General features: G+C 35.2%; 1 protein-coding gene across 1 annotated transcript in view; it reads right to left on the reverse strand.

Moving 5' to 3' along the window:
- The window catches only part of CATSPERE (catsper channel auxiliary subunit epsilon), a 239544-nt gene that overhangs the window by 179474 nt on the left and 46898 nt on the right, over positions 1-13172 (reverse strand). Inside the window, exon 7 of the mRNA XM_024133633.1 lies at positions 11241-11347. Within this exon, the coding sequence (XP_023989401.1) occupies positions 11241-11347 (107 nt within the window). The remainder of the gene's footprint in view (positions 1-11240; positions 11348-13172) is intronic.

Raw genomic sequence — 13172 nt, forward strand, 5'->3', positions numbered from 1 at the left:
GTAGGCCGCTTTGGAAAGGCTGTGCTGCTGGCTGGGTCTGGTGGTAAAGGGGGTCATTTGGAGGACTCTAGTGACAGCCGAGGGTGACTGCTGGGTCTGGTGGGGTGGAGGGGATCACTTTGGAGTAGCACTGACTGTAACAGGTCCACAGGTGAACCCAAAACAGGGCAATCAGTATTAACAGTTTAAATAGGGAGAGTCAGATATGGTGCCTGCCAGCACTGGGACAGGTAGGTAGAGGGCGAGCCATAAACAAACAACAACAACAAATCTGATGCTCACCAGCTCCTCAGTACCCAGAGAAATTTCCAACAGATCTCTGTGCCTGAGGCATATGCCCTAAAATTAGTCAATAAATCTCCTTCACATATGACCCAGGTGCTTTTCAGACTGCTGCCCCTGTGCTGGGACTTGGAGGGAGTGAATATTTGCATGCTCCCCTTAACAGCAGATTTTTGGTTTCTTACAGCTGTCTGGCTCTCCTAGACATAAGCACCAATGGTTTTCAAAGCCAAATATAGGAAATCATCTTCCCAGTGCAGGTCACCCAGGCTGGGGAGCCTGATGTAGGGCTGAGCCCTCACTCCTCAGAGGAGGACTTCCAAGGCTATGATATCCCTCCTGCCATTGGGTTGCAATGCCAGCAGTGTGAGTCCCAGTTAGACTGTCTTGGCCACTCCTACCCATCTCAATGTGGTTTTTCCTTTTTATCTTTAGTTGTGGAATATCTTTTCTGCTAGTGTTCAGGTTGTTCTCAGAGATAGTCTCTCTATATGTAGTTGTAATTTTGGCATATCCATGGGAGGAGGCATACCGAGGCAGCATCTTACTACTCCACCATCTTGTCCTGACAATATTTTATCATAAAGTTGAATTTCTGAATAGGTTTGCTTCCTAAAAATGGCTAAGAGCTTCTGCATGATGTTCAAAATTTTATTTAATAGTTCTATGGATATTGGAATATAAACTTGAGACTATACATTTATTAGAATATAGTGGAAATTTGTGTTAGCTCATTATGTTTATCTTAGGAGACTGATTTTTACCCACTGATGTTGGTGATAATTAACTCACTATGTTATTATTAATTTAGCTCTAATTAACCCAACTGGATAAAAATATCTATGCAAATATTCTTAATATAAGGAACATAGCTTAAGAAGGAAATGTTTGAAAATATATTTCTCCATGAAAAACATATTTGTTAGTAGGATAATGTGACTTATAGCAGTATAAAGCTAGGCAAAAACTTAACTTCTTATAGAAGAATAGATTTCCCACCTGATAAGCTTTTAAGTTATTTCAACTTTTGTTTTTTGTTTGCAAAATATTCTCTTTAAAATTTCAGCTTTGCTCAGCTATAATTGACAAATAAAACTGTAAGATATTTAAAGTGTACATCACTTGATATACATACATAATATGAAAGGATTCCCTCCCACCCAATCTGGTTAATTAACATCCATCATCTCACACATTTATCTTTCTTTCTTTCTTTGTTTTTTGGTGAGAACATTTAAGTTCTACTCTCTTAGCAACTTTCAAGTATACAATACAGTCACCATGTTTTACATTAGAACCTCAAACTTTATTCATCTTATAACTGAAAGTTCATATATTTCTTACCAACCTCTCCCTATTTCCCTCACCCCCCAGCCCTAGCGACCACTGTTTCTCTGAGTTTGGCTTTTTTTTTTTTTTTTTTTTCAGATTCTACATATAACTAATACCATGAAGTATATCTTGTCTTTGTCTGGCTTATTTCACTTAGCATAATGCCCTCAAAGTCCATCCATGTTGCCAAATGGCAGGATTTTCTTCTTTCTCATGGATGAATAGTATCCCATAATATAGAGATAGTCTATTGTGAACAATGCTGATATAGACATAGGAATGCAGATATCTCTTCATTATCCTGTTTTCCTTTCCTTTAGAGATATACCCAGAAGTGGATTGCTTGATCATATGGTACTTCTATTTTTAATTTTTTGAGGAAGCTTCATACTGTTTTCCATAAGGCTGTACCAATTTACATTCCCACCAACAGAGCACAAGAGTTCTCTATTCTCCACATCCTTGCCAACACTTGTTATCTCTTGTCTTTTTGATGATGATCACTCTAACAGGTATGAAGTGATATTTCATTGTGGTTTTGATTTGCATTTCCCTTGTGATTAGTGATGTCAGGCACCTTTTCAGATACGTGTTGGCCATTTATATGTCTTTGGGAAAATGACCATTTAGTTCCTCTATTTTATATCCGATTTTGGTGGTGTTGTTGCTATTGAGTTGCACGAGTTCTTAATATATTTTGGATATTAACCCCAATCAGATGCATGATTTGCATTTAATTTCTCCCATTCGATAGGTTGCTTTTTTATTTGTTGAATTGGCTTTTGGTATCAGATCCAAAATATCAGTGCCAAGACTGATGTCAAGGAGCTTACCATCTATGTTTTCTTCTACGAGTTTTATGGTTTCAGGTCACACATTTAAGTCTTTAATCTCATTTCAAGTTCATTTTTGTGTATGATGTAGAATAAGTTTCCAGGTTTATTCTTTTGCATATTGCAGTTTCCCAACACCATTTATTGAAGAGACTATCCTTTCTCCATTGTATATTTTGGGTCCTTTGTCATCAATTAACTGACCATGTATACATGGGTTTATTTCTGGGCTCTTGATTCTGTACCATTAACCTATGTTTTTATGAACATGCCATACTGTTTCGATGACTACATCTTTGTAATACAGTGTAATGTCAGGTAGTGTGATGCGTCCAGTTTGTTCTTATTTCTCAAGATTCTTTGGTTATTTGAGGTCTTTTGCAGTTCCATACAAATTTTAGAATTGTTTGTTCTATTTCTGTAATAATTGCCAATGGAATCTTGATAGGGATTGCATTGAATCTGTAGATTACTTTGGATGGTATGGACATTTAAACAGTATTAGTTCTCTATATGAGCATGTAATATATTTCCATTTATTTATGTCTTCTTTGATTTTTTTAATCAATGTCTCATAGTTTTCAGTGTACAGATCTTTTATCACTTTGATTAAATTTAATCCTATGTATTTTATTCTTTTGATGAAATTGTAAATGGGATTGTTTTCTTAGTTTCTCTTTCTGATAGTTAATTGTTAGTGTATAGAAATACAACTGATTTTTGTATATAGATTTTGTATCCTGCAATCTACTGAATTTTAAAATTAGTTCTCATAGTTTTTGGAGGAGTCTTTAGGGTTTTGTAAACATAAGATCATGTCATCTATAAATAGAGACAGTTTTACTTCTTCCTTTCCAATTTAGGTGCCTTTTATTCTATTTTTTGCCTAATTGCTCTGGCTAGGACTCCCAGTACTATGTTGAATGTAAGTGGTGAGAGAGGGCCTCTTTGTCTTGTTCCTGACCTTAGAGAAAAAGGTTCCAGCTTTTCGCCATTGATTATAAGGTTTACTGTGGACTTGTCATATATGGCCTGTATTATATTCACCTTTATTATGTATGTTCCCTCTATACTCACTTTCTTGAGAATTTTTGTCCTGAATTGATGATAAAATTTGCCCAATGATCCTTCTGTATCTATTGAGATAAACGTATGATTTTTATCCTGCATTTTGTTAATCTGGTGTATTACACTGATTGATTTGCACGTGTTGAACCACCCTTGCATCCCTGAAATGAATCCCACTTGATCATGGTGTATGAGCCTTTAAAGGTATTGTTAAATTTGGTTTTCTCATGTTTTGTTGAGAATTTTTACATTTATATTCATCAGGTATTGGCCTGACATTTTCTTTTCTTTTAGTGTTCTTTTCTGGTTTTGGTATCAGGGTAATTTTAGCCTTGAAAAATGAGTTTGGAAGATTTCCCTCCTCTTCTATTTTTTGGAAGAGTTTGAAAAGGATTGGTAGTAAGTCTTCTTTAAATATTTGGTAGAATTCACCACAAAGTATTCTTAATAAACATACATATACAAATACTTTACATACTCATGCTAGTATTTCTATAGAAAAAATTCTTAGAAGTGGGAATGTTAAGTCATAGGTTACATTTATTTAAAATATACATTCTGTAGCAATCTCCCTCCAAAATATTTTAAACGGGTCTATATTTTTCAACTTACCTGTTTTACCAATTCACAGTCCCAATATTTCCCTATGTTCTCCCCAAACCTAATTTCCTTCTCCATCTTCTTCTATACTTCCTCCTCTCCTCTCCAGAAATCTTCTTCCTTCCCTTCCTCCTCCTGCTCACTCTGTTACATTTTTCTTCTTATTACCTTTCTTCCTATGGTCATATCATATTTTTTGGGATTATAAATACAATGTGGGAGAAGAAGTAAAAATAGGCATGCTTTTATTTTTCATGATGTAATGAGAATAATTCATGTTTTATCAATTAACTTAGTCTCTGATATGTATATTTGTTTTAAGTTAAGCAAATTTTCTCCTAATTCCAACTTATTAACCATTTATAAAGTCAAAAATGCATGTTAGATTTTATCAAAAACTCTTTTCATACCTATTGTAAATAATCATGTCATTTTTTCCCTTTAATCTATTACTATAGTAAATTACATTAATTGCCTAATGTTGAAACATCTTTGCATATGTAACCACACTATAATTTTTAAAGTCATTTTGAAAAATAAAGTGGTGTTGATTTTAATATAATAACAATGCATCTATATTAAAAGAAAAATTAACATATTCTTGAGCTCTGTCTTCCCAATTTTTTATATTTAAACTATGCTAGCCTCATATAATGAATTGAAAAGATTTCCATATTCTTAAACATATGTTATATAGTTTGGATAATACAGAGATTGCTATTTTATGCCAATAGCCTTAGGAGAATTTGCTCACAAAACCATCTGGGCTTGATGCCTTGAAGAAGGAGATTAATTTTATTACCATTTCAATTTTATATATCTTTAAAAGACAAAAACTTTCTAAAAAACAAGTGACATCACAGTCATCACATAATATTTTAACAGTAGTTCCGGAATATCTAAATATCCAGACAGTATTTAAGTTAAATATCTTTTAATTTATAGGTTCCTCCACCCTCTCTCTTTTTTTTTCTTTGTAATTTAGTTTTTGAAGGAATGAGTTTACTGGGTAATATTTTTAAATATAAAACAACAAGGTTGGTCATGTGCATGCCCAAGACTGTGCCTTTTGAGGGATGACCTCAGAGGCTTCATATTGTGGGGGAAGTAAACTTCACTAAAATAGTCCAGTCAATCACTAAACAAATAAACAAGGAAACAAAAAATAATAATCCACTTAGAGGGACTAAGCAGTAGATTTGAAATGTCAGAAGAAAGAACTACTGAACTTGTAGGATGACTGAGATTATGCAATCCAAAGAAGAAAGAGAGGGAAAAAAAGTAAAGAAAAATGTGTAGAACCTCAGTGAAATGTGTGACATCATTAACTGCATCAACATATATGTAGCTGGAGTGTCAGAAGAAAAGGAGAGAAAAAAAAGGTGGAGAGAAAAATTTGAACAATAGCTGAAAACTTCCCAAATTTGATGAAAATCATTAATCTATATATTTAAGAAGCTCAACAAACCTTAGGTAGGACCAATACAAAGAGATCCACACACTTAACATCATAGCAAAAATGTTGAAAGCCAAAGTAAAGGAAAATCTCAAAAGCAGCAGGAGAAAATCAACACATTACAAAGAAGGAACACCCCCTGACCCAACACACACACACACACACACACACACACCCCAAATTAAAAGCTGACTTCTTATAAGAAATAATGGAGGGCAGAGGCAGTGGAATCACATACTTAAAGTGTGAAGAGAAAAAAAGTCAACAGAAATTCTATATCCAGCAAAACTATTTTTCAAAAATGAAGTAGAAAGTAAGACTTTTCCAGATACACAGAAAGAAGAGAACTTGTCATAGAAAATCTGTGTTATAAGAAATACTAAAGGAAGTTCTTCAGGTTGAAAACAAGACACAGCACACAGTAATTCCAATCCACATTAAAAAAAAACCACAAAAAAAATGGTAAAGGTAATTATACAATTATAAAAGAGTATAAATGGGGTTTCCCTTGTGGCGCAGTGGTTGAGAATCTGCCTGCCAATGCAGGAGACACGGGTTCAAGCCCTGGTCTGGGAAGATCCCACATGCCGCAGAGCAACTAAGTCCGTGCGCCATAACTACTGAGCCTGCACTCTAGAGACCACAAGCCACAACTGCTGAGCCTGCGCACCATAACTACTGAAGCCCATGCACCTAGAGCCCGTGCTCTGCAATGAGAAGCCACCATGATGAGAAGCCCGCACACCACAATAAAGAGTAGCTCCCACTTGCCGCAACTAGAGAAAGCCATGCGCAGCAATGAAGACCCAACACAGCCAAAAAAAAAAAAAAAAGGGTTAAAAAAAAAATGGTAAAGGTAATTATACAATTATAAAAGAGTATAAATGGGGTTTCCCTTGTGGCGCAGTGGTTGAGAATCTGCCTGCCAATGCAGGAGACACGGGTTCAAGCCCTGGTCTGGGAAGATCCCACATGCCGCAGAGCAACTAAGTCCGTGCGCCATAACTACTGAGCCTGCACTCTAGAGACCACAAGCCACAACTGCTGAGCCTGCGCACCATAACTACTGAAGCCCATGCACCTAGAGCCCGTGCTCTGCAATGAGAAGCCACCATGATGAGAAGCCCGCACACCACAATAAAGAGTAGCTCCCACTTGCCGCAACTAGAGAAAGCCATGCGCAGCAAAAGACCCAACACAGCCAAAAAAAAAAAAAAGAGTATAAATTTATGTTTCTCCATTTTTCTCTTAACTGATTTTAAAAGCAATTTTATAAAGCAACGTGTTTAATTGTGTTGTTGGGCCTATAACATAAAAATGTAATATATTTGCTAATAATAACATTATAGAGAGGGCTGGGAACACAGCTATATTGGAGAAAGGAAATGACAACAGATGATAACTCAAATCCATAGGAACAAATGAAGAGAACCAGATATGGTAAATAAGGAAGTTAATACACGTGCTATACATGTATCCTGGCTCTCCTTTCTTCCCTCAGCTTCTTTAAAAGGTATAAAAGTGCTCAAGCTAATAGTTATAAAAATGTGTCATTGGGTTTATAGCATATATAGATATAATAACATGTGTAACAATAGTAGCAAACAAGGCCAGTTGGGGGAGGAAATAGGAATGCTTCCCTATATCTCACTGGAATTAAGTTAGCATAAATCTGAATTAGATTCTGATTATATATATATATATATATATGGCCTGCCCTAGATGAAAAACTACAAAAATATTTCAAACAATATAGTGAAAAAATTAATGTAATTAAATTGTTACACACTGAAAATACTCAATACTAAAGAAAACAGTAAAGGAGGAATACATTAAAAATGACATAAGAAATATATTAAATGAAAAGAAAATGACAGACATAAATCCAACTATGTCAGTAATAACCTTAAATGTGAGGGGACTAAGCAGACCAGTGAAATGGCAGAGACTAGGTAACAAAAGAAGATCCAACTATATGCTGCCTATAGGAGATGCATTTTAGATTCTAAAATACAAATAGGTTGGGGAAAAAAGGATGGGAAAAATATATCATGCAAAGGAGTGGATATACTATCAGACAAAATAGATTTTAAAACAAAATTAAAAGTTCCAAAAATAAAGAGGGACATTTTATAATGTTGAATGGTCTGTCCATCAGGGAAGTATAACGATTATAAATGTATTCATCTGACAACAGAGACATAAAACACATGACGCAAAACCTGACAGAAAAAAGGGAGAAAGAAATAATTCAACAATAATAGTTGTAGACTTTGATATACCACTTTCAATAATGGGTAAAACAACAAGCAGAAGATCAACAAGGAAATAGAAGACCTGAACAACACTATAAGCCAGCTAGACCTAACAGACATCTATAGAACACTCTACCCAACAACAGAAAACTACAAATTCTTCATAAGTGTACATGGAAAGTTCTCCAGGACATACCATATTGAAGGCCATAAAATAAGCCTCAATATATTTAAAAGGATTGAAATCATATAAGGCATTTTCTCTGACCACAAAGAAGTGAAATTAGATACCATATGACCCAGAAATTTCACTCTTAGGTATATATGCAAGAGAAATGAAAAATGTCCACACAAAACTTGTATATAAATGTTCATAGCAGCACTATTCATAATAGCCCCAAAGCAGAAGCAACCGAAATGTTCAGAAACTAAAGAATGAATAAATGAAATGTTGGTGTACCTATATAATGGAATATTACTTGGCAATAAAAAGAAATGAAATACATTTGGCCTTTGCACAATGCAGGGGTCAGGGTGCTGCCTCCCCTACCACCCACCTCCGCCAACAGTCAAAAGTCTGTGTATAACTTTACAGTTGGCTCTCCATACATTTTGTTCCACATCCGTGGATTCAACCAACTGTACATTGTGTAGTACTGTAGTACATATGTATTGAAAAAAAAGATCTGTGTATAAGTGGACCTGTGCAGTTTAGACCCTGCTGTTCAAGGGTCAACTGTAAGATATATGCTACAACATGGATGAACCTTAAAAACATTATGCTAACAGAAAGAAGCCAGTCACAAAAGAAAATATATTGTATGATCCTCTTGATATGAAACAATCCAGAATAAGCAAACCACAGAGACAGAAAATAGATTAGCAGTGTTAAGGGCTGGGGGAGGAGGGAATGGGGTTGCTTTTTGGGTTGATAAAGATGTTCTAGAATTAGAGAGTGGTTGCACAACTCTGTGAATATCCTAAAAATTATTGAATTGTACACTTTAAAAGGGTGAATTGTGTAGTATATGAATTATATCTCAATAAAGCTGTTAAAAATAGAGAAGAAACAAATGGTACCAATAACCTTCCTACCTGCCTGCTAAATGAGACAAGGCCTTTGGCTTGGTTTTATAGCAACTGCTTCTCCTCCCTCCCCAACACCCAAAGTTTTATAAGATCAGCAGGAATTTCAGCTCCAGATTAATATTTTATCTCTCTAAATGGCACCCTCTACTTTAACCATGAATTGAACTTCTTTGCATCTCCTAGAATGCATCTGCTTTCGTAGGTCTCTGTTTGATGGCCCTCTTATGTGTTGCCCTGCTCTTTGAAAGCCTCCTCCAATTGGCTCATCTTTATTTCTTTTCAATAGTGCAGACGTCACCTCTTTAGGAACATCCTCCCTGAGGCTTAGTGCACCCTCGAAGCCTTAGTTGCTGTACTATCTATATGTTTCACTTCACCCTGGGCTCACTTCTATCATAGCATCTATTTGTTTACTTGTCTCCCCCACTAAACTATAAGGTCAATGACTGCAAGTATTGTATCTTTTAGTTATAAGCACCTTGCCCTATGCCTAGGTGCTCAATAGATTAAGAAAGCCTGTCTAGCCTCATGTAAATCAGTGAAGTTAAAACAAATCCTCACACCATACATAAAAATAAACTCAAAATGGCTTGAAGACTTAAATATAAGACATGACACCATAAAACTCTTAGATGAGAACATAGGCAAAACATTTCCTGACATAAATTGTATCAATGTTTTCTTAGGTTAGTTTCCCAAGGTAATAGAAATAAAATCAAAAATAAACAAATGGGACCTAATCAAACTTACAAGCTTTTGTATAGTAAAGGAAACCATAAACAAAATGAAAAGACAACTTTCGGACTGGGAGAAAGTATTTGCAAATGATGTGATTTACAAGGGATCAATGTGCAAAATATACAAACAGCTCATATAACTCAATACCAAAAAAAAAAAAAGAAAACCAATTGAAAAATGGCAAGAAGATCTAAATAAACATTTCTCCAAGGAAAACATACAGATGGCCAACAGGCTCATGAAAAGATGCTCATCATCACTAATTATTAGAGAAATGCAAATCAAAACTATAATGAGGTACCACCTCACACCAGTCAGAATGGCCATCATTAAAAAGTCTACAAATAATAAATGCTGGAGAGGGTGTGGAGAAAAGGGAACCTTTCTGCACTGTTGGTGGGAATGTAAATTGGTGCAGCCACTATGGAAAGCAGTATGCAGGTTCCTCAAAAAACTAAAAATAGAGTAGGCATATGACACTGCAATCCCACTGCTGGGCATATATCTGGACAAAACTATAATTTGAAAAGATTCATGCATCCCAATGTTCATTGCAGCACTATTTATGATAGCCAAGACACAGAAACAACCTAAGTGTCCATTGACAGATGAACAGATAAGAAGATGTGGTATTTATAAACAATGAAATATTACGCAGCCATAAAAAAGAATGAAACAATGCCATTTGCAGTTACATGGATGGACCTAGAGATTATCATACTAAGAGAAGGAAATCAGAAAGAGAAAGACAAATACCAATGATATCACTTATATGTGGAATCTAAAATATGACACAAATGAACTTATCTACAAAACAGAAACAGACTCACAGACATAGAGAACAGACTTGTGGTTGCCAAGGGAGACGGGGAGTGGGGGAGGGATGGATTGGGAGATTGGGATTAGCATATGCAAACTATTATATATATGATGGATAAAAAACAAGGTCCTGCTCTATAGCGCAGGGAACTATATTCAATATCCTGTGATAAACCATAATGGAAAAGGATATGAAAAAGAATGTATATATGTATATGTATAACTGAATCACTTTGCTATACATAGAAATTAGCACAACATTGTAAATAAACTATAGTTCAATAAAATAACTTTTAAAAAAATGTTTGTCTAAACCCCATGATCACCTACTAACTTTAACAGTAACAGATTTTACTTCTCAGGGGTGTGTGTGTGTGTGTGTGTGTGTGTGTAAGTGCGTGTACACCCGTGCACTGATGGTGGTAATGATTGTGATATCAGTCATATCACTGTGGCTCACTTTAAAGAACCAGCAGGAAACATTTTGAGATATTGCTAGGATTTGCCACCATCCTGAATGAGACCCTTGCATTGACCTTTAGCTATTAATACAAATTGTGAAACTATTGGAGTGTGACTGGTATTTTCTGAGTTGGTAACTAGTTCTGATCATCACAATTTTAATATGTTCAAAGAAGCTACTTGGAAATTACATATAAGATATTCCATGAAATTCCACTAGGGTTTTTAAATTTCTTGAAGTTTCTGATAATTATTTTACTTAATTTTAAACATAAATTTTATATCTGAAATTAAAAAATTAAATACCCATTCTTCATTTTTCTATGTGGAAAATAAACTTTTCTCCTCAGAACTGTATATATGGCAGGCTTCTGTCCCAAAGTGGCCAACTGTTTGCTAAGTATTATGGAATTCTGTAAAAAAAAAATTTTTTAATTCCTCTTTTTAATCTTTTCAGAGCCAAAATTATTCAGAAATTACATCATGATATACTGAATTTATTATTTTAGTTAAGACATTGTGTATATTTATAAATTTACCACATTTTCAAGATTCAGCTTTGGTTTTTTTCCTACTATATAGCCTCCTCCCTATTAGAACCTTATGAATTATAAATGTCATAATTTCCAACATGTTGAAAACACTATGCACAATCAGAATCCTGAATAAACTGATATTATGGAGGCTCTTAAATAAATACCCTTAGTTTTAAAAATTTATTTATTTATTTACTTACTTTTAACATCTTTATTGGAGTATAACTGCTTTACATTGTTGTGTTAGTTGCTGCTGTATAACAAAGTGAATCAGCTATACGTATGCATACATCCCCATATACCCTCCCTCTTGCGACTCCCTCCCACACTCCCTTTCCTACCCCTCTAGGTGGTCACAAAGCACCGAGCTGATGTCCCTATGCTATGCAGCTGCTTCCCACTAGCTATCTATTTTACATTTGGTAGTGTATATATATCAATGTTACTCTCACTTCACCCAGCTTACACAACCCCCTCCCTGTGTCCTCAAGTCCATTCTCTATGTCTGAGTCTTTATTCCAGTCTTGCCCCTAGGTTTATCAGTACCTTTTTTTTTTACATTCCATATATATGTGTTAGCATATGGTATTTGTTTTTCTCTTTCTGACTTACTTTACTCTGTTTGACAGACTCTAGGTCCATCCATCTCACTACAAATAACTCAATTTCGTTTCTTTTTATGGCTGAGTAATATTCCACTGTATACATGTGCCACGTCTTTATCCATTCATCTGTCAACGGACACTTAGGTTGCTTCCATGTCCTGGTTGTTGCAAATAGTGCTGCAATGAACATTGTGGTACATGACTTTTTTTGAATTACGGTTTTCTGAGGGTATATGCTCAGAAGTGGGATTGCTGGGTCATATGGTAGTTCTTCATTTGCAAATATTTTCTCCCATTATGACGGTTGTCTTTTCATCTTGTTTATGGTTTCCTTTGCTGTGCAAAAACTTTTAAGGTTCATTAGGTCCCATTTGTTTATTTTTGTTTTTATTTCCATTTCTCTAGGAGGTGGGTCAAACAGGATCTTATGTGATTTATGTCATAGAGTGTTCTGCCCGTGTTTTCCACTAAGAGTTTTATAGTGTCTGGCCTTATATTTAGGTCTTTAATCCATTTTGAGTTTATTTTTGTGTATGGTGTTAGGGAGTGTTCTAATTTCATTCTTTTACATGTAGCTGTCCAGTTTTCCCAGCACCACTTATTGAAGAGGCTGTCTTTTCTCCAATGTATATTCTTGCCTCCTTTAGCAAAGATAAGGTGACCATGTGTGCGTGGGTTTATCTCTGGGCTTTCTATCCTGTTCCATTGATCTACATTTCTGTTTTTGTGCCAGTACCTTACTGTCTTGATTACTGTAGCTTTGTAGTATAGTCTGAAGTCAGGGAGCCTGATTCCTCCAGCTCCATTTTTATTTCTCAAGATTGCTTTGGCTACTGGGGGTCTTTTGTGTTTCCATACAAATTGTCAAATTTTTTGTTGTACTTCTGTGAAAAATGCCATAGGTAATTTGATGGGGGTTGCAATGAATCTGTATATTGTTTTGGGTAGTATAGTTATTTTCACAATGTTGATTCTTCCAATCCAAGAACATGGTATATCTTTCCATCTGTTTGTATCATATTTAATTTCTTTCATCAGTGTCATAATTTTCTGCATACAGGTCTTTTGTCTCCTTAGGTAGGTTTATTCCTAGGTAT

This window comes from Physeter macrocephalus, chromosome 4 (assembly GCF_002837175.3).
Source record: "Physeter macrocephalus isolate SW-GA chromosome 4, ASM283717v5, whole genome shotgun sequence".
NCBI lineage: Eukaryota > Metazoa > Chordata > Mammalia > Artiodactyla > Physeteridae > Physeter > Physeter macrocephalus.